Source organism: Epargyreus clarus, unplaced genomic scaffold (assembly GCF_041222505.1).
Source record: "Epargyreus clarus isolate Ecla_fem2 unplaced genomic scaffold, WU_Ecla_fem_2.2 ptg000007l, whole genome shotgun sequence".
NCBI classification, from domain to species: domain Eukaryota; kingdom Metazoa; phylum Arthropoda; class Insecta; order Lepidoptera; family Hesperiidae; genus Epargyreus; species Epargyreus clarus.
In genome coordinates, this window is record NW_027332215.1 from 13,923,893 (window position 1) to 13,945,973 (window position 22,081).

Genomic DNA, 22,081 nt, shown 5'->3' on the forward strand with positions numbered 1-22,081 from the left:
TTATAGACATTTTAGTTTTGAGTTTCCTTTATAAAAGAAAAAATGAAATAAATCATAAGGCCAATACTTATATAATGAGAAATCAATAAAAACTTATCGTCGTACCTTTTCGGTCAAAATTTAATACGATAACTTAAAATCACTACCAAGATAATACAAAATCTATAAAATATATGCCAATACTTTAAATTTATTTTTCTGAAAAATCAACCGTTTACTTGCATATTTTGTAAGTACTAAAGATGTGCTAACATCAGAGCTTAAAATAGGTCAGGGCATAGAGTATTATGGTCAGAACCAGTATGAATATTACCCTTAAAAATGTTTACTTATTCTGGGGATTTAAGTAAAATAAGTAATTAGAGTATATTTAGACTACTAATAGAATTGACGACATCAATAAGAATGTATTTATAATATCCCTGTGTATTTTTAGAAAGTATATCCACTGAAAATATTTAGTTGTTTTTTAAATACCTACTATGTAATTATGCATGCAACTAAATCCGTTATATACTTTGTTGTATGGTACGAATATTGGAGAAATAATGGACACAAATCACACACCTAAACAATTTATTCTCAAAGTTGACACCAAGAGTTTTAAAATAATGATTGTATGTATGAAAATACAGTCCACGGTACAAGATATACAAAATCGGTAACAAATAGTAAGGATGACACTTATCCATCTTGTAATATTGAAACTTAACGCAAATTATGTTCAACTGCACAATACTGACATGATGGCGATTTCCACCACATAAGTTGTATCTACGACGAAGTATCAAAAATATTTTGACGTCTTTATTTAATTACCGTTACTCAATATGGAAGATGGAACAGAAGGAAGACTATAAATAGACTTTGTTCGAAAGTGACAAAATGTACTTTTCATTACAAAAAACAATAATGATGATAACTACATATATAATAACTACAGTCAGTAGACTCTTGTGCGCTAGCCAGTTGTTTTGATTGGGTATTTTATACGATATATAAATAATGTTGAATGATTATAAAAGTAGAAATATACAAAGAGACAGTTCGAATTTTATGTTATTTCCTTCTTACATAAACAAAATATATCATGAGTATAGTTAGACTAATCTTACATTGACCAGAATGTTGCTTTTTTCGCGTGAATGTAACTGTCAATATTGTTCAGTAGGTATAGATGGTAACTGCACTGTAAGTTTCAAAGCTTCCACATTGAAATAGTTATTCCTACAGCTCAAACATGTGTTACCCAACCATTCTCAATCCTCTACCTACACAGAACGATTACCCATTCATACTGATTTATATATGCATGGATTTCTATTTTATCCTATTTTTCTTCTTCTCTTTTCTTTATAAAAGTTTAACTCTTTATGCGTGGCTACGACATTAGTCAATACGCAGAGCTTAAAGAGCATTATTATGCTACGATTTTGGGTAAAGCGGAAAGGAAAATATTTTTGTTTGCAAGGTTGTACTTTTATAATCTAATGATATATAGTGCCCGCAATCATCATAATCGAACAATAATTGCGGATTTTTTTTACTCAAAATTTTCCTTAATTAAGTTGAACTGTTAAATAGTATTTCTTGACTTCTGTGGACTTATTAATATAAAAATATAGTCAAAACGGCCGCGTGGGAAATACATCAACGCGAATATACAACACAAATCATATTTTCCCGTTTGTATATTAGATAAATATGATCATTTAAATGAAAACCGTGGGCTGATTATTAAGAGGATACTATACTATATTAAGAATATATATTGGATCCGCAATGGATGCTCGTACATACAATATGGTGAGGCTACAGTCAAGTGTCGACATAGTATCTGCATAATCCGAATATTTACATAGACGTCACCCATAAAGTACGTTACACACACTTACAAATATGACATTATTTTTTTTTCATTATTAATATAATTTCTTTCAGCAAAATTCCGCGCACCGTTCAACCAGTTACCATTCACATTCAGATTTAAAGTTTACCGAACATTTAGTTAAATTTGAGGATGCAAGTAGCCCTTTATTCATGGAGAAAATAACTGGAATGTAAATCCCCGTTGCTAGGAAGTTCTGTCTAATTTAATTCACACGCCCAATATATTCAATGGGGTTTTCTCGTATAATAAATGGATTATTGTTGGACACTTAAAAGTAAAAAAAATAATTGCGAAGACACAATAAAGACGAATTATGTGGAGATTTAAGCTGAATCAGAAACTTGAATCACGAAGACTCTTGGAGCTCTAGCTGATAAATATATTGTTGACCTTTATATAATTTCAAAGCGCGTAGACATCAGTGTCTACAATTATCATTAATTAATTACAGTAATAAATGTTATGTCAATAAAGTATACATTTCGCATTACGTACTTTATAGATGGCCTCGTCATTTTTACAATAAATCATAGTAATATTTAAACGTACCTAAATAACATTAATTTCTATTAAAATATTTATAATTTCAGGAATCCTAAAATTCATTTTAAAAAATATTTGATATACAGATACACCTCTACTACACTTATAATTATAGCCGTACATTAATATTAAGACTGTTTAGCCAAGAACATAAAAACTACACACAAAACATGTTTACAAGTAGTAATGTCTAGCATAACCTTTGTTTAAGAACAGCCACACTCAATCTGATCCTCTGGTCACACTACACACACATACATTCGCATCTGACCGCAACATAAATTTCATGGAAAAATTTACGAGCATTGTTCCAATCTGGCTATTGCCGAAGTATATAAATGCTTCATCTCCAAAATTGTGGCGCATACTGGCCATCAACACTCAAAACATTTAGTTATACAAACACCCATTTCATTAAAACAATTGACAAATTTATGAACCTAATGATACCTAAAAGTAAGAAATGTACACCAAAACATTGTTTTTTAATGTTTATAAAAACCTAACATAAGCAATTTACGGTCAAATATCTACTAGACGACAAGAAGACTATTGTGTCCTGTCCATATCCTTAAGTAATACAAACTCGAGAGATATCCACAATGCAATATTTGCAGCACCGTATCTCCTTAAATCACAAAAATATATTTAATCATAATTATTACATAAATATGCAATGAATCAATAAAAATGCTTAAATAAAGTCCCTTAAAATGCTTATTACATGTATCATTGATGTGATAAGATTTGGTTAACATTGTAATATGAACATTACAATCATTGATAGAACTCACCCACATTTTCAACACAACCATGTCGATTCTTAACTCCTCTCACCTCCAGAAAATGTTAATAATTTATAATGTGAAATAAAAAAAAAATTGTATCTCCAAATTGTTTTAACATTTTGAAGTATGAGCCCTTAAAGTTCTAATGTCCTATTTACAATAGGTCCGTAATATTAAATATGAGCTATGAGCTATAAATGTGGACTTAATTTAGGATGATATAAACTTAAATTTTCTCTTGTATGAAGGGATGAGTGAGACAGTGGTTGACGGAAGCGCGTTTGGAAGGGTCCAGCATGAGCATCCTCTCGAGAAGGTCCCGCAGTTGCGTCATTTTCTTGGCCTCCTGGCTCGGCATCCGATGGGAAGTGGGCGCCAGTTCGTGGTACAATTCACGTGTCACCTTTATCGACGACATCACTACGATCTTTTCCTGTAACCACACATTCGGCTTTACGACAAGTAATTAGCTTAGAATATGCTTAGAATATGCTCTATATGTTTTTTATTCAATACATTGAGAAAATAAACAACAACCATTTATTTATAATAGGCAATCTTTTCAATGACATAAGGTTAGATAAATCTACCATCGATGCAATGATCTTAGTTCTTCGGAGTGACAATGCATCAGTGATTGGCTTCAGGTAGGACAGAATTACATAGAATACTAACCATGCTTCTTCAACTTAAAAATAGTAATCATGATACAAAGTAACTTACCCTTTCAGTTATTTTATCCAATTCGTGATATAAAAAGTTGCAGTTCGAGTCAAAATGCTGGTCCTTGAAGTGTCCCTTCTTAATTATTTTATTTGGTATTTTCCCTTTGAGGTCCATAAAATATTTTAACATTTCATTGTTCGACTTCCCGCTGAACATGATCTTTCCGGTGGAAAGTTCATATATCGTACATGCTGTTGACCACATGTCGATACCATAGTCGTAGGGCACTCCAAGGATGATTTCTGGTGCCCTATAGAACCTGGAGACTAAGTACGGCGTGATCTCATTGTCGGCGATGTGCGAAGCGGAACCGAAGTCACACAGTTTCAACATCAATTTGTTCTCGTTTACCAGAATGTTATCTGGTTTTATATCTAAAAATATAAAATTAAATTTTACAAAAAAAATTACACTGAGAGGCCATCGTGAATCAAGATGAATCTGAACATGAATAGTTACCGAAACATCGGAGGTGAATCGACTTACCCGCATGAAGTATACCAGTTTTCTTCAGAAGCTTCAGAGCCAACAACATCTGCTGTGTGTAACTCCTCACAGCTTTAACGTGAATGCCGCTATTTTTGCCATATTTCTTGAGAAGCTCCCGCAAATTCATGGATAGCGGTTCCAACACCATGCACAGATGTCGCTTATGGAAGAAGTGGCGAAACAGACGCAGGCAGTGGTATCTGTCATCGGGATCCGCATCATTCAGGCGCTTAAGCATTTCTAATTCACGTAGACCAGTCTTGTGCCTAGACAAAACAAAAAAGGTATTTTTAAATTTATTGTTTGTTCATCATAGTCCTACACTAACATTAATTGTGTAGGAACTAACATGTACACAAAAAGAGATACTCAGATTTAGGAGAAAATATTGCAGTGTTTTATTTACCAAAACTTTACCATCAATTACCAGATACTGGTAGGTACTCGTAATCAAGCTTAACCACATTAAAAAAATAGATGCCGCCAGTGTTCTCCGGAGTATGTTAAATAAAGTATGATGAGGACTTACATGATTTCATTGTTCCTTATAATCTTAACAGCAACGTCGTTGTTCCCGCGCGCCTCGTCTCTCGCTCGCACCACGTTCGAGAAAACGCCCTGTCCAGTGTACCCGTACACAGTGTACCGATTGTCTAGTACTTCACCTATGCGAACTCTGTTAGAAAAAATATTTACATTATTATCATCAAATTTAACTTTTTGTTCAACTCTTTTCACACTCTTAGACCAACATTACTATGAGAGCATCCTACACACACCAAGACAGCATAAACACTTGGATTGTTCTCGGTTTAAAAACCTTGCAGAAAAATTGACTAATCGGGATTCGAATCCAGATTAAGACAGTATAGTAACCACTGTGCCACGCAGGTCAAATCTTAATTAGAATAACAAGAGTACCTTAGCACGTTATTTATCATTTCACCGCTAAACGTGTCTGTTACACGAGATATGACTAAATTGTACACATTTGAACCCGTTAGCATTTATTGATCAAACGATATAGAGGTCAAAATAGAATGTTACAATCTCGGTATCATAATACATATTTATAATAATGAAGTTAACAAAACACATGAAGCGACGTGTTTATAAAATTAAACTGATCCGTGATTTGAAGCGGGTTAATAGCCAATACACTCTCAGACGATTAATTAATACAAAATAATGAAGATTATATGTGGCTATATCATGAAATAAATAGTATATAAGTTCATATAATTGCATTACGTAAAGCTAGTAAGTCAAATACCTGTAGTATCCCTCGGCGTCATCCCAGTTGTCTGTTAGAGAGGGATTTTCCTGAGTATTTTTTTGCCTCGACCTTCCAGCTATTGAGGTCTGGAAATAAAATTATATATAAGTATTTATAGCAATAGTAGTATTATAGATAAGTAAATAGTATGTAAATAGGGCATTTTGATGGCTAAAACTACTAGTAAATTATAATCCCACAGAGCTCTTCTACTATCTCTGGTAGACCTGAGCATTACTCGGAGCAAAACCCTACTTGAGCCAATGGGTATAGTCCGCACCAAACTGCTTGTCCGCTCCGAATATCGAACGAGTCGCGTCGCAACAGCAAATTGCAGATATTAGCGGGATGAAGACAGGCCCCCCGGCACCCTCAGCTGCCCGCTATTGCATTAGTGTGCTCTTACGTTACGGAGTATATGCTAACTAAACCTGCGCTTAACAACCTCAGAACGGGCTAGCAGTTTGGCGCGGACTACAGAAATTAAATTAATACGAAGAACCCGTACCAGTACTGGTCAATCATTCAATGTCAGAGTACTTTCGTTATTTCAAGTACATTTAGATAGTGCTAGGGTGCGCATTTTTCATATAACATAGGGTAGCAGACGAGCATGCAGTCCACCTGATGGTTAATGCCGCATATTTCTACCCGAAATCAGCCACAGATGCGCCACTACTTCTGAGAACTAAGCTGGAACGCCTCGGATAAGTATGTCTCTCTTACCACACCCATAAAACTAGAACACAGCACCGCTAACACTACTGTTAACAGGCAGAAATAGGTGTGGTGGTGGTACCGCCGGAGATAAACCACAAAGGGTTTTACGACCTTCAAAAGTTAAAGCATATTGGTAAAGTTAAATTTAATAACACTTACATCAATATTTTCATACGTATCTTGGTCCGCAAACATATCCCATTCTTTTCCCATCTTGTCTGATTTATTTGCCGAAGCCTTAGAATCGACTTCAATTTTCTTTTCTAGTGTCAGGAGGTCGCCTTCATATTTTCCCTTGGAGTCTGGTTTTTTAATTGGTTGGGTTTTGGATTCTGTTTTCATCGGAGCAACCAAAGAAGAAACAGGTTTTGGTGATAGTTTCGGGTCCGGTGAGCTGGCCCCCTTATTTAACTTAGAATCAGTCTTTGGAACTGCAGCATTGGTTTCCTCTGTTTCAGTGGTAGGATTTGCATTTTTATTATTCAGTCTCTGCAAAAAAAGATCGATAAGGAACACGAACTCGATAAATGAGCTTAGCTTTAGCTTTATATTATAACAATAAAATGTGTAGAACAACATACGAGATAAATAATGCATTTGAAAAATGAGTTGAATTTTAAATTGAAAATAGATATGAAATATGATTGGGTATTTAAAAATAAAGATTGCTTGACTATCTTACATTTAATAGCTGTTCTCGTTGTTTTCTTCGCCGCTCAATAATTTGTTCATCACTTTCTTCTTCATCTTCGGTATTTAAACATATGTCAAGGTCTTCCTCACTCGAACTCTCTACTATTTGTGTAACTTCATTCGTCGAGTAATTCTGAAACAACATATATGTTGTTGTTGTGAAAATTTTCATAATTAAATAAAACATTTTAATTGCATCAAACTACTGAAGAATATTCTATTAATGTTTACTCTGGATAATTGAAGTTCAAACTGTACCAAGTCCAGCTGTCAGTGAACAATAAAGCGTTTCTTAAGATGATTGCCAACTTAATAATTATAACTCACCCTATATCTTTCTCTAATATCTAATCTGGAATTTCTTTCTCGCGAGGAATCTCTGAACCTATCACGCAGACGTTCATAGGATCGTCTGTCACGTTCATGAGATCGCCTGTCGCGCTCGCGAGACCGTCTTTCACGATCAGGAGACCGCCTGTCGGGTTCCGGAGATCGTCTATCATAGGACCGTCCAAAGCGATCATACGATTGCCTGTCACCAGATCTCCTGAGACGGTCGCGGTCGTGAGATCGCCTATCACGATCAGAGACTCGTTCTCGACGCGGCCGATCCGGTGGTGACCGATCACGAGTACGGCGACTGCGTGCCATATCCCTATCTTTCCATTTTTGCTCTGAAGAGAGACGCCGCTCTCTGTAACGTTCTCTGTCTCTATCCCGTATTCTTTCTCTCTCACGCAATCTTTCTAGCTCCCGCTCTCTCATCGCACGTTCTCTTTTTTTTTCAACTATATATTTCCGACGTTCTCTGTCTTTTCGATCTTTATATTCTCGTTCACGACCTTCCCTCTCATCATGTCTCTTATCCAATACTTTCTTATTTTCTCTATTGATTATGTCTCTTAAATCTTCATCATATCGCTTAGGTTTATATAATCGATCCTTGTCAGAAAATCGATCTTTATTGTGCTTATGTTTACTTCTCTTGTGCTCATGTCTTTCCTTTCTGAATTTTCTTGGGGGTGGTGACTTTGTATCGTCGTCATTAATACATATGATTTCCCCTGCTTCCATATATTTATCACCATTTTCTTCCTCATCACTCTTTTCAGAATAATAAGCGACCAAACGAGCCTGTAATAATTCTTTTTGCCTCATTAACTCATCTAGATTTAGGTCGTCCTCAATTATAGTCAACTCTGGACTAGCACAATCCTCCTGATAATTTTCTGTTCCAGATGTAGACGAGATTGTTTCTAAAGCGTCATTCTTTAATGTACGCTTTCCTGAATCGTCGTTTCTACTTTCACTGCGGGAATCAATGACAACTGTATCACCATTCTTAGTCTTTTGAGGTGTAGATTTTATTGATTCAATTGAAGGCGAATCTATAGAAGAAGTGATCTTAATCGGTTGACACTGTTTGGACTTCTTGATAAGCTCTTCCACGTCCGACAGAGACGTTTCGCTCTCAGGTTTTGGACTTCTACGTTTTTCTTTTTTTGATTTCTTCTTTTTCTTATAAGCTTTATCTTCATCTTTAGTACTTCTGCTGTGTTTCTTATGTTTCTTACTTTTTTTTCTTTTCCTCCTCTCTTCCTCCAAATACTCTCCACTGGAAAATATATCCGAGCCATACTTATCTCTGTAACAAGTAATATAATAATAAAATACTTACAGGATGAAAAGAAGCAATATTGCCTTCGTTTTTCTCGTTTAATTTTGTTCTGTAAAATGTTAACAATATTTAAACCATGAAGCTTAAGATCTCTTGAAAGTTTAACAATAATTCAACACAACCAATGTGTAAACTCAAATGATCACACTCAACATACCCCTTACGGCGCTTTGTATCTTCAATTAATCGTATACATATATTTAAAGTAAAATATGAGTTCTTCATTTTGCAAAAAACATTATACAGCTAAAATTAGGTAGTGAAAAATGTTGAATTCTACATAGTGGAGTAATATAAAATTTTATTAAAATGATGGTCTTAACTTCAAAATTGACAAATTTGTCATTGTTCTTACAAATTCAAAGATAATAAAGTAACATATGAGTGCCACCCATGACCGTCAAGTTTTGGAAAGCTGCAACCTCAATTAAGACTAGATTTTTTTAAAGGAAATGAGGGTCGGAAGTTAGTAAATCTTGTTTAGAAAACAATTGTTAAAAGCAAGTACTTATTGAGGATAGTTATAGTATTTTCTTAAAGATGACATTTTTATTGAAGATTAAATTATAGAAAGTTATGTTACATTAAACTTTTTCAAATTCTTAAAATATCTTTTTGAAGTTGAAAAGATCTACCTAGGGTGAAATAATTATCCATGTCACAGATTTTTGAGTTTTCTGTACATATTAATTTTAGCTACATCTAAGATCACTTATACTGTTCGTTTTCTTGGTAACTATAATACTTATAATGACAAATAACTAATTATATTTTTGCACATATATTTTTTATCATTTCAAACATCAGATGTACTGCATACACATGAGCATGCAGTCCACCTGATGGTTACTTGCTACTGCCACCCATGGACTTCTATAGTCAACCCCATATAGGATTAGACTCCTATATGAGGACGCCCACAAATGTGCCGCTACCCTTGAGGACTAAACTGAAACACCTCCGAAAAGTATATTTCCCTTACCACACCTTTCAAACCAGAACAAAGTATGCTGCATCGTACATTATGTATTATAAAAATAAATTCATTGAAATTTAAGTTAATCTAAACCTATTATCTTATTAAATTATAGCCAAAGTGCTCAAAAGATTTTGTTTTTATAACAGAATCTTTTTATGTAATTAAAAGCAGCAAATGGGCAAGCAGTCAATCTGATGGTAAGTGGCTACATGGACATCTGTAACAAACCACATATAAGACTAGAGTCCTACCTGAGGTCGGCCACAGATGTTCTGCTAGCCCCGAGGAGTAAGTTGGTACGCCTCGGCTAATTGTCACATACCACATTAAATATCTATAAATAACTAGCAACTATACACCTATGATTATAGTAATTGGCAAAGTGCGCCTCGAACGCATACAAAGGATTCCATGACACCTTTTGGACTGTCTCCCTATTACGGTTCAACAGATAAAATGTTTTTCATTTTACAAAGCCTTATGTATGGCTCCTTCTACTTATTTTCAAGATTTTTTTATTTTCAGTAGCATTGTTGCTATTAATTGCTATCACTCAGCATTATTTATACTCTATAAAAATTTCAAGTGTCTATCTATTATGGTTCAAGAGATAGAGACCTGCGACAGACGGACAGACAGTGGAGGCTTAGCAATAGGGTTCTTTATCTAGAAAACATTGTAGATGATTATGCTGTACTAATTATGCTGATGCTGTCTCTGTCTTAAGGCACAGAATACATAGAAACAACTTAAAAATAAATGTTCAGTTACATAATGGTATAGAATTCTCTAAGAAGTAATGTATAGAAGTCTCTTAAGAAATATATATTTTTTCATGAAATTTGAATAACAAATGAGCATGCAGTTCACCTGAAAGGTCACTGCTCTCTTTGGAGGTATTAATGAACCCAAATAAGATTAACACCTACACGAAGTCGGGCCCAGATGTGTGCTACTCGTAAGTAATAAACAGGAATGCCTCTTATAAGAATCTTTCTCTTACTACACTGTCCAAACAAGAAAACAGCAGCGCTTAACAATACTAATATAAGAGTGACAGTGTTAGACCTGTTAGTTGTTAAAAGGTTAAAAATAGGAATAAATAATTGTTTTACTCACTCATTTCCCATTTTGGATTTTGTAGTGGCCTTTTCAATGCCCTGCAACAAAAGTAATTGCTTTTATTATAATATACTATGATCTGATATAAATTATATATAGTCTTAACTGTAACTATAAACAATCATTTCACTTATAACTTTATGGTTTATGAATGAGAAGAAATATTATCTTTATTTATAGACTATATCTGCTTATTTCTTTTAAAGGAATTAAGGAAAGGATGACTATAGCACAATATGATAGGATAGGATTGTCATATAAATTGATCATACTCTGGTAACTGATTCTTAACTGTACGGAGGGTATATGATAGTTCAAGTGAATACCCAACTAACATAAAATAACTTCTTGTGAAACTGTACCTAACCAGGCAGTGTAGCTAATTATTGAAATTCTAAAATACTTGTATACCCAAGTATCTATTGATTATGTTTTAACTTTGACAAAAATATGTACATTTTTTGATTAAGCAAGCAGATGGTATAGCTTTATAGCAAGGATAAAATAAATAGAAATTTTGCTATGAACCCACATACCTATGATTTTAAAGATATTATAGTATTAGAGATTAATGAGTACTTCCTAGAATGGTGATGGCAAAATAGTGTGAATAAAACTTATAAGCCGCACAGGAGAATAGCCTAACCTCTCACTCCGAGTAGCGAAACCTGCCCATCAGGACAGTAATTACGTTGAACTTTGCTTACAAGATATATGTTTTGTTAGAAAATATTCAACAACATTGACATATGAAGATGACATGATGAATCTCAAGGTATTTTTAAACATACATTTTTAAGTTAATTCTCACTTGTTTGATGCAAAACATTGTGTGATTTCTATTTAGCCCCCAAGCTATAAGTAAAGACACTGCATTTAATGGAAGAATGAAAGAACAGTTTTTGGTTAAAAGAACAATCCTGCAACACAACCACACAATTACAATACATTGCATTTACTTATTTACAGCACATTGCAATATACTTAGAAATATCTTCTTGCACACTATGCAGGCTCTATTTCGAGCAGTAGATGCAATAAATGTGTAATAGTAACCTGTGCACTCCCATTTACCTCATTTGATATTCAATAAATTTCACTTATTACTGTAAATATGTCTTATTAAGGCATCATTTTTGTATAGACATTAAATGTGTTTTATCAGGCAAAATCATACTTTTCTATACAATAATTTGACAGGCAAGGCTTGGGTTTGGGCCAAATGTTTTGTGGAAGCATGTTTAAATACATTATATAGAATGATTTACGAATGATGTCTGTACATATACCACATATCAAACCAAAGAGCTTCTATACATAAATTGAAGTATCCTAGCATGCTTATAACATTATAAAGTCGGAAAGGAATACCTAGATTCCATTCCAACCTCGGACCTCCAGAGAAAGACTAATATTTATACACTGAGCTATTGTTGCTTTTAGATAACTTGAGCTAAGTAAGAAATTTAGCATATCCAAAAATAACAATGACAATTATGAAGTCATAAGTACCAATAAACCAGTATAAAAATAATAATTTAATGGATGCTTTGCTGTTTGAATGTTAAGTTGCAATGAACCAAAAAATCATTGAAAACATCAAATTAAAGAGTTCTAAACAGACAAGAAAATGAATACATTAATTGTAAAGCCTTTTTGAGCATGAATCGTGGGTAATTACAAATAATTGTTAATTTGATTTATTGAAATACTCACAAAATATGAGGTACCAAGGGCACATGCAATTTGGAAATACGCCACAGATTCCTTTGATCACACCCCAATTAATTTGATGTAGGGTGATGTGAGGATAAGGGAAGGGGATGAACCACAAACAACTGGCGTTACTTGTGTTTATGCCCCTCGGTGCCCAAATTTCAATAAAATAGGTACAGCTATTTTCAATTACCAAACACAATTGTATCTACACAAATACAACATAAAATTATTTCGTATTATTAGGAGATAATACTGAGTTCGTAATGTAATAATAGTGGAATTTAAATCACATAAATAATCCTCATCCACGATTATTAGCAAAGAAACTGTTTGAGTAAATACCCCAGCGAAAGGTAGGTTGGCGGGTGTGTAAATTTTCTCTTTTGAATGAACTTGTTAAAAATAACAATTGTTATTTAATAGTGGATACTGCACTAGTTGAGAACACTTTCATGTACGTTATGTTGTTTTACAAAAAATAATCCAAAACTATTAGTAATTCAACGTGACATTACCCATCAAATCACCGATATTTCTACAGAATTGTTACTCGTTATCTATGCCCAATACCATATTTTTTAAAAGTTTTTAGCTTTCGTTGTTTTGAAGCAAATATTAATACTATTATAATGCCATCAATTAACATTAGTGTTATTTGAGAATATTATTAATTAAAATAATTGATGAATAATAGTTTATTTTATTATTTTATTTTTAATATCAAAATAATAATTGCTATTTGATTTGATTCTGAGATATTTTTATATTAAAGTAGTAATATAAATCACAGTCACAGGTATTTACCATACGAACACAATAAATTATTAATTGTAATTAAAATGCTATTAAAATAATAAGAATTTTTAATTTAACTAATATTTAAATAAATATAATAATGTATATAAATAAATGTATTCTATTTCTTATAATTATAAGTATAAAATTTAATATAATGACCTTATCCTAGATTATTTAATTCAAAGAGTATAGTAAATTTAATTTGATTTAGAAACGATATTTTAATCGATTTACTATCGCGTCCATAACTAAATGAAGGCATCAAAAAGATTCGTGTTTGAAGCCGTCCATGATAAAATTACTTATCTCTTTTTTAATGTTGACATTCATTTTAAATTTTTAAACCTATAAAGTTCATCATGTATATACCTACTCCATGCGTGTCCTTACCATCCTATATGGGCTACTATACTCTTTGGTCCTTACTCTATGAATATAGATAAAAAATGCTTTGCTGGTTGGCACTTGGCGTTGGCAGTTGGCAAGAGTATAGGTGTTCTGTGCAGTTGCCAATGGCAAATGACAATGGCAACAAAAATGGCGATTTATTGATTGAATTGAGTACATATTACATTTCTGGAAATACAAATAAATAGAATAGTTTTTAAAGATCAAATTATTGTAAACCCTAAATATGGCTTTTCTCCACGAGTAAGTTAAATTATGTTGATTAAACATTTATATTACTCTAGATATATCCTTTTCACGGTGGTTGTAAGTACTTATTGATTGATTACGAAAATCATGTATTTCAGAAGTCGGCCTAGACTCCGTATTCAACCTATCGCTACAATCAATCGGAAAAAAATTTGCTTTGACGATGAAACAGGAGAAGTTGTAGCCTACCGAATAAACGATGAAACAGGAGAACCGTCAATAGTGAACCACATACCATCTGTGACACCCAGCCCAACAGGAAAATCTGACACTACATTTCTTGGATTTCCTCATGGCTCCGTTACTAAATCGAAGAAATTCCAGGCTCTCAAAGAAAACATAATAGCAGGTTCAAACACCACAAGTTACAGATTGTTATTATTAATCCCAACCCTTATGTTCTTCCCTAGCCTCATCTGTGTTATATTATTTATACTTGAAATATACCTACATGTTAGATGCCACCGCAAAAATAAGAAATTAAATGATCCCAACTTATATTATCGAAGTCCATTCCACATCGTTACTAGCACGTTTTGTGGTCTATGCAGAGAATCTGATATGGCATCTAAGGTAGGTCAACTTCAAGATAAAAGACGTCATCATTATGATTATTTTAGAAGAATTGCAATATAACAATATTACCTTTAACAATTTTGTGCATTGGCAGGAATTTCTAATATTTATCGTATAATCATATTTGGTATTTTATGATATGAAATCTTCATTTTAATTGACACCTATACAATTACACAATCAAAGTATCATATAGTAGAATATAAGGAAAATGTCATAAATGAATATGAAATATATAGAATGCTTTTATTTTTTTCCTGTACGATAGATTGGCTAGTGTGGAACACATCTGGTCAACATAACACCTGGCCTTAATCCTAAGCTATAAAAATAACTTATATTACCCAAGCTGTTTTCCTAAAACATATAACCATTACTTAGTGTTTTAGCTAGAATTATAAAGGAAATATCAATAAATAAACAATAATGAAGTCGTTTATCTAAAGCATTCCAACTGAGTCATCAGGGGTAGCAATGCATCCGTGACCAACTCCAGTATGACTTTCAATTTATCTGGAATTGATTATGGGTGGCAGTGGTTACTTAACATGCATCAAATGGACTCATGTTTGTTTGCTACTTCTATTGTATATAATTATCCATTTTGTTACTATTGGTTAGCTGTTGTCAAGATAAAACGGTCTTCTTCTAGCCAGGTTTCAGGATTACCAAGTACCATTTTATGTATAATATTAACAAAGAAGTGTCAGGTTTCCTTTACTATGTTATAAGGCTTAGTTTAAGAGTTTATTTATCAATAAACTATTTTGAGTATGGTTATTTATTACAGATTTTATTAATATTTGTTTTTATAAGCTTTATGTGATTAGATGTAGAATTTTAATAATAATATTGGTCATATGTGAAATAGTTTAATATTTCGAGTGCAGTTTATTTATGTAAGTGCATAAGCCACAGGACCACAAGGCAAACCAATAGATTAGAATGATTCTTGCCCTATGATGTGTGTAATTGTTTATAAGTTCGTGAAAATCCAATGGAGTGTAAGTATTTACAATACTGCAATTTGTTATGGACACAATTTTGTAAAATATGTTGTTATTTCCTATCCTTATTCACTTATAAAGATGTATGCTTGTAGGATACATTTTTAAGGTTTGTAATATGTAATGTAGGCTATGGTATAAAATTCCATAGTGTCAAGTGTGGGTCTCCTTGCAACAGTGACAGGACTGGAGTATGTTCCTCCGTTGTAACTAGACCAGTGCATGTTGGTGGTAATTATTTTGTTCAGAAACTCGATGCGTAAGCTGATTAAGTAATTTTGTGTATGAGTATTCTAGCCTGGATTCATTACGGGATATATATTCTGAGATTTTTGATGAGATGTGGTGCCTCGCTTATGCAGTATTGTTGTCTTATAATTAATTAAAATGATGTATAGTCTTATCTTCAAAATATGACCTTATGGAGATCTTTTTTGTAATTGTTTAATCTGGAATGGTACATGCAAATACATGTAACATGCCAGTAGATCATAATTTCCATGTACTAGTTATATTTATGTTAATGGTGTTTGGGTTTTCAACCTTTTGGTGCTGGAGTTGCGTTTTAAAATCTATTTAATTAAATATGTTTGAAGAAAACAATGTGTTTGTCATTTTCAGAACACAATACAAAATAGATATTGGTGTTTTAATGCATTAATAAGAAATCCGTCCACTTTAATATACACTATAAATAAAAATAATTTTGTAAAAATTAAAGTTAAAGGGCAAATAATTTCAACTGGTATATTTATTTACTGATTTTATTTCATTACACATTCAGAGTATTACAGTGACTAAACATATGTCTATTCAAAAGCTCATAGACAAATTCAAATGTTGAATAATTTGGCAGGTATACATTCCATATTGGAATTTCCATCATATGTTGTTAGAAGATATTCTGTTATCAATAAGTACACAAAAATACTAGTACTTAACATTGTTGAAGACTACAGACTTCCTATACTAGATGCCAAAGTGGCAGTTCAACTATACACCGAGAAATTACTTCCTACATTTTACAATAATAAATAGTGATTAACATGTAAAGAGTATATAATATTAAAATTTTTTGTAAGTAGTAGTAAATAGATACTTTAATAAAAAAATAGTGGGTGTACGAAGAATGCTTTATAGATGACATGGCATTTGTGATTTATGATGCACCTTTTTATGGTTTCATTAGGTATATGTTTCTCTTTTTATTAGATAAAAAGGAGTGTTTACCCAAAAACTATTCTTGTACAAAGTTGAAATTTTTGTTTTTTTAAAACCCATACAATTAATACTTATCTGCCTAAAGTGATTTTGTAATCAGATAAAATTTAAGTGTTGTACTTAAACAAATTAATACCAAGTATTAAATAAATACAACGATTCCAAAATGTTTGCTTATACTAAAGATCACAATTAGATTTCTTAAAAGACATTTAACATCGCCCTAATGACGGAATATATAATTATTGTAATACACAGAGAATTTCAAAAACCTACATGAAACTACTAACTTCTGGTTAGAATAATTATGTAATTACTACTGTTACTATTATTGAAAGTATGTACCTCGTGCGTTCATGAAACTAAAGACAGTTGTGCAGTCATTCTGATTCCGCAATTAGTGTTTTAACTTTTGGCTTTTCTCGGATTTAATACCACACCTTATTACACATTGACTTCATAATGTACCTACCTAGGTATAAGTCATGTTCACAAAAAATTGGTTAGGTTTGACCGTATGAACACTCGAGGTATAGTATTGAAATTACTAGTCATATTTTATTTAACGGCAACTTTTCTACAGTGACTTAAGTCAACGCCAAACGACAATATTATTGAAGTGTTCGTGATGTTCGTAATATGAATCTGGAGAAAGTGTTTAGTGTTTTATTATGATTATTTGAAAATGCAATTTAATATAATTAACGCAAAGGAATTTAACTCCCACCAAGTACATGGTTAGGAGTAATTGAATAGCACCAAAATAATACTTATATACTTACTGTTTTTTTTTATCCTAATATTTAACTCAAAATGAAAAACGCAAGGAATACATTGTTTTTCGAACCAACCTTGTCGTAAAAATTAATGATGCTCTAAAGAAGGTATAATATCTCCAAGCAAAGAAACTAATAAACAATAGAAACCAATAGGTACTGCTTACGTCCCCTATTGATGAATTTATGAAATAGGTACGTAGGACACATAATATGACATCAAAATATTTTGGACATGTGAATAGTGACTACTGATTTAAGTGATTTGTAGGATTTGCCTCTTCTTCATCGACTTGCGATAATGCTGCGATCATAGCAAGCGATCTAGCACGCGATATGGCCGAGCGTCCGATAGCAAACGGGCCAAAGTCGGCTGGAGTTGTATTCAGGGACCACTCCGGCGGCTCTGCGTCAGGGGCGGGCGGGGTGACCGGAATGAACTCTGTGGCGAAATCTACGAAGCGTTGAACACTCTGCGGCATTTCAGGGCGAGCGCGTCCATTTGAAGTATTACGCCTGGCATCTGGATCGCTGTTGCGAGCAATCGCTGTACGAGGGCGGCCGTTACTGCGTAAATAACGAGAGGATGAGCTGTTAGTACGCGAACGACGCGTATAGATCGAGCGGGAATCATACACGTCAATCATACGAGACGTCGTCGACGACGATTGAAGAGGTACCGTGATTATCGACCTCTGCATGCGCTGAGGACGACCATGCAAAAGAGGACCTGAGCGTGGAATCGAGTTTGTATTAGAACGCGAACGCGACTGGGTGTGGCGTCCAGCAGAGTGACGTCGTTGCCATGAAAATGGATTGTAAAACAAATCCGGGGAACCAGAGCGTCTAGCCACACTGTGATTTCGCGGACGTGTAGTACGCGAAGTTCCTTGACGTCCAGGCCAGGGATATGAGGGTGCACTCACAATCCCATAGAAACTCTCAACGCGACTTTCAGCTGTAGCGTTTCGCCAGCGCGCCAAGGCTGGAAGGGAAAGGGAGGCCGAGCGACGGCGACGGGGTGGCGGATCGACGGTCTCTTCCTCTTCTTCAGCTTGGCCAGAAGATGTAGACGGGCGTGTCAGTGTGCGGCCACGGGGGCGGCGAGGGCGACCATTGGCCAAAGCGCCCAAGCGTCTTGTTTCCGACATGACGCGACCCATCGGCCTCGAGGGCGGAGGCATGTCGTCCAGTTGTTCTTCTCTGAGGAGTATTTCACCCAAAGTAATCGGTCGAGTCGGCGTATGGTGCCTCCCACGACGAGACTCCTCCATCTTGGATATCTGCTGAATAATCAACAATAATTTATTTCACAATAGGAATCGCTCATATTTCAAGTTTACTTGAGATTATTTAATTATAATTTGTATTCTGGTGTACCTAAAAATTGATTTTAATGTGAAAATAGGTCAACTCGGCAATCATGTAATGTCTGCCGGACCTACACGAGCACTAGAATCACTCTATCCTAACATTTTTTTTCACTTTTGGAGCTCAGAATGGCAAAATTAATCTATATGATATGATTAATGCTGATATACTTTTAAAATACTCACAATTTAGGGCGTTCCTTCCGATTTTATCTCCAGATCCTTACTCTCGTACCGGGCGGACACTGCTCAATTAGATACTAAGCGAAATCAATAAGTCCGGTACATGCGCGATGGGAGCCGCCGCCTAGGGTGAGGGGACAAAGAAACGCCTCAGAGGAAGAGGAAATAGAAAAAGCTTTTCCTGATGGTAACTCTTATTATCACAAAATTATTAAACTTTCCGAATAATAAATTTAATAAAAAACTAAGTACTTAATTAGGAATATTCATAGTGCATTTTTCTTTCTATATTAGGTAATAATGATTAAAAGTAAGAAATTATCGTTCTGAAACACTCATAACTAAAATAAATAATAACTGTATTATGAAAAAGTTATAAAACAGGTCTTCAAAATGTTAACATTAGGCGTTGTACTTTTCTTTTATTTTTAATTAAAGTACTACCCGTACATACCTACCTACCTTTTTCTATTCCTTTGTTTTATTTTTAGTACGGAACGTGATAGTAGGCAAAGCTAAAATTCGCAATAAAACAAATCTCAGCTATTAAAGGCATTAACGAGAATAAACATTCGGAAAAATTTACATTTACTTTTAGGACAAGATGTCCATACAATTTTCTGTAACTTTCCAGTATTGAAGTATTGAACAACTTGATATATGAGTGTCAGTTAAGTATTGGCGACAAGCTGTTATTTAAGTTTGTTAGCCAATTTTCCGTTCATTTAGTACAATCATGATCGTTATTTTGAGAAAATTAAGGTAATGACGAGAGAATCGACCATGATTTTTCTACCAATCCTCAACTTTACTTTTGATTCACACCTAAACGAACACAGTCATCTATACAGAAGTCGCTCTATTTTAGATAAATAATAATTATATACGGATTATTCAAGATTAGTACTTACTGAACACTTGAATACTAGTATTTTTTTTATCTCGACGGTAAGTAATAAAGTCAAATAAAAACTAACAACTATTCGGCCCTTGGAACTAATAGGAAATTCTTGTTTGACTGTACTTTGTGGACTGCATCCAATATAAACATTTTGATTAAATAATGTTGCGCTCATCCTGTAACCGCTATTACCCTTGAGAGGAGACCCGTGTATAGTAGTGCAATGTGTTAACGTTGAAATGTTAACTTGTAATTTATTTTATGTACATTCTCGCCTATGCAGCTTATATTGTTCTTAGTTCATATTATCCTTTTCTATGGAGAGAAGACAGGTTCTTAGATACATTTGAAGCTCTATATTTGTGATGAAGCTAATATGGAAAGATAATAATTAAACTGCTCAATAGAATTTAACAATCTATGGTTAGTGAACTGAAGGGTGCAAATAAATAGTAATGGATGAATGGAAGTAATGGATCACTTGTCATAGCAAAGTTAGTAGATATACTAAAAATATATTTTTTATGACCATTCTAGAATATTATGAGATATATTTTTATAAATTTCTTTTATAATAAATATTTACTAACTGGGGTCCTACATACCTACCTTCAGTCAGAGGAAATGTTAAATAAGAAAAACAATCTTTTAAAAATACAGATTGTTTATATTTGTGTATACATTCAAGCAGCCATATAGATTATAATAAAATACACATAATGCACAGACAATCGAAAGATAAATGTAGGTAAGATTCACATAACGATGAGGAAGGTACAATGATTTCAAAGTTATCAAGTTCTAACATTAATAGTACACACTGAGATGATCAAAGCTGGTATAATAATTATATTTTACTCCCGTACACAAACATATTTACTTATACATTTATCAGATTCTAAACATTTACATTATGCCAGATTTAGATATAAAATACGAGCAAATAATAGGAGTGTCCAACTGTCCTACAATCACAACATATTTTATGACTTTCACTAATTGGTCTAAGAAATAATTAGATTCCTAAATTTTGTAATCTATTCTACTCATGGTACGATAATGTAGTAACGTCCAAATTACACGCTCTTAAATTGTAACTTAAATAGAAGTATAAATGACAATAGTGTTGTTGCAATTAATTAAACATATCCTTTAACTGTGCACGCAAGAAAATAAAATAAATTAATAGCCGATTTGAATATTAAGTTTTATCAATTACATATTTTTCGTTAGATTTAACTCTCGAACCAAATATTACATTAAATTCACACATACTTTGACAAAGCATGAATTTTATTCAAAACTTTTCATTTCAGACTTTACCGTTCCCACTAAGGCTAGGTGTTATTGACCACATCCTTCTGTTTTCATATAATAATTATATGCTAAAAGATTAATATAAATTCGCTGCCTTCGTAACTCTCACGCGTAAGTGTTTAGGCCCTTCCTAAATTATTTTGGACGTTATTACAGCGCAATTAGAATCATTACTGTGTAATGACATTTATGGTCCCTATTGCTAGTTTTCCCCACGCAATGCATTTTTGTAATTAGTTACAAAAAAGGAAGCCTATGTGTAAAACGATTTAACCATAACACATTTCTTCAGCAAAGCGACAAAAGCAACGGAAGTACGAACTACATTTAAACAATGTGCAGGACATATTGTACCCTATATCAAACATTTATAGCCAGATAAACTACCTTGTGAATAATTTATTTACAGTCGGTAAACCCTCCGAACATCAAGTTTTTTTATTTCAGCGTGGATTGACAGAAATACATTAAAATTTATTTTATTATATTCTAATACTACAACCATGCTATTTAAAAATTACAGTTATATTAATCATAGTAGCCTCCTTGTATCCGCGGAGATATGTTGTCAAGTAAATACTGGCTGGATGAAGTTCAATCGTGTCTTCGTTCATATTGACTTTAAATGCGAGGTCGTACGACGCGGATACG

At 33.5% G+C, this 22,081-nt stretch overlaps 2 protein-coding genes across 8 annotated transcripts; both read right to left on the reverse strand.

The window, feature by feature from the left end:
• Positions 1-559: 559 nt before the first annotated feature.
• Prp4k (Pre-mRNA processing factor 4 kinase) lies at positions 560-13,197 on the reverse strand. Of its 5 annotated transcripts, XM_073074751.1 has the most exons (11): positions 12,967-13,133; positions 12,622-12,829; positions 10,903-10,943; positions 7,454-8,771; positions 7,116-7,259; positions 6,593-6,922; positions 5,711-5,799; positions 4,967-5,113; positions 4,435-4,703; positions 3,946-4,322; positions 560-3,655 (listed from the first exon to the last, which is right to left on the reverse strand). In XM_073074751.1, the coding sequence occupies exons 3-11, from the start codon at positions 10,911-10,913 to the stop codon at positions 3,449-3,451; spliced, it is 2,892 nt and encodes a 963-aa protein (XP_072930852.1). In that variant the 5' UTR covers positions 10,914-10,943; positions 12,622-12,829; positions 12,967-13,133; the 3' UTR covers positions 560-3,448. The 5 variants fall into 5 exon arrangements, with proteins under 5 accessions (XP_072930852.1, XP_072930855.1, XP_072930854.1 ...); XM_073074754.1 differs by lacking the exons at positions 12,622-12,829; positions 12,967-13,133 and adding an exon at positions 13,140-13,197; XM_073074753.1 differs by lacking the exon at positions 12,622-12,829.
• A 3,213-nt stretch (positions 13,198-16,410) lies between these two features.
• Positions 16,411-20,525, reverse strand: LOC140743467 (uncharacterized). Of its 3 annotated transcripts, none has more exons than XM_073074760.1 (3): positions 20,124-20,525; positions 19,216-19,336; positions 16,411-18,942 (listed from the first exon to the last, which is right to left on the reverse strand). In XM_073074760.1, the coding sequence occupies exon 3, from the start codon at positions 18,931-18,933 to the stop codon at positions 17,908-17,910; it is 1,026 nt and encodes a 341-aa protein (XP_072930861.1). In that variant the 5' UTR covers positions 18,934-18,942; positions 19,216-19,336; positions 20,124-20,525; the 3' UTR covers positions 16,411-17,907. The 3 variants fall into 3 exon arrangements, with proteins under 3 accessions (XP_072930861.1, XP_072930859.1, XP_072930860.1); XM_073074758.1 differs by having other exon boundaries at positions 16,411-18,945; positions 20,124-20,511; XM_073074759.1 differs by having other exon boundaries at positions 16,411-18,945; positions 19,216-20,511.
• Positions 20,526-22,081: the final 1,556 nt, after the last annotated feature.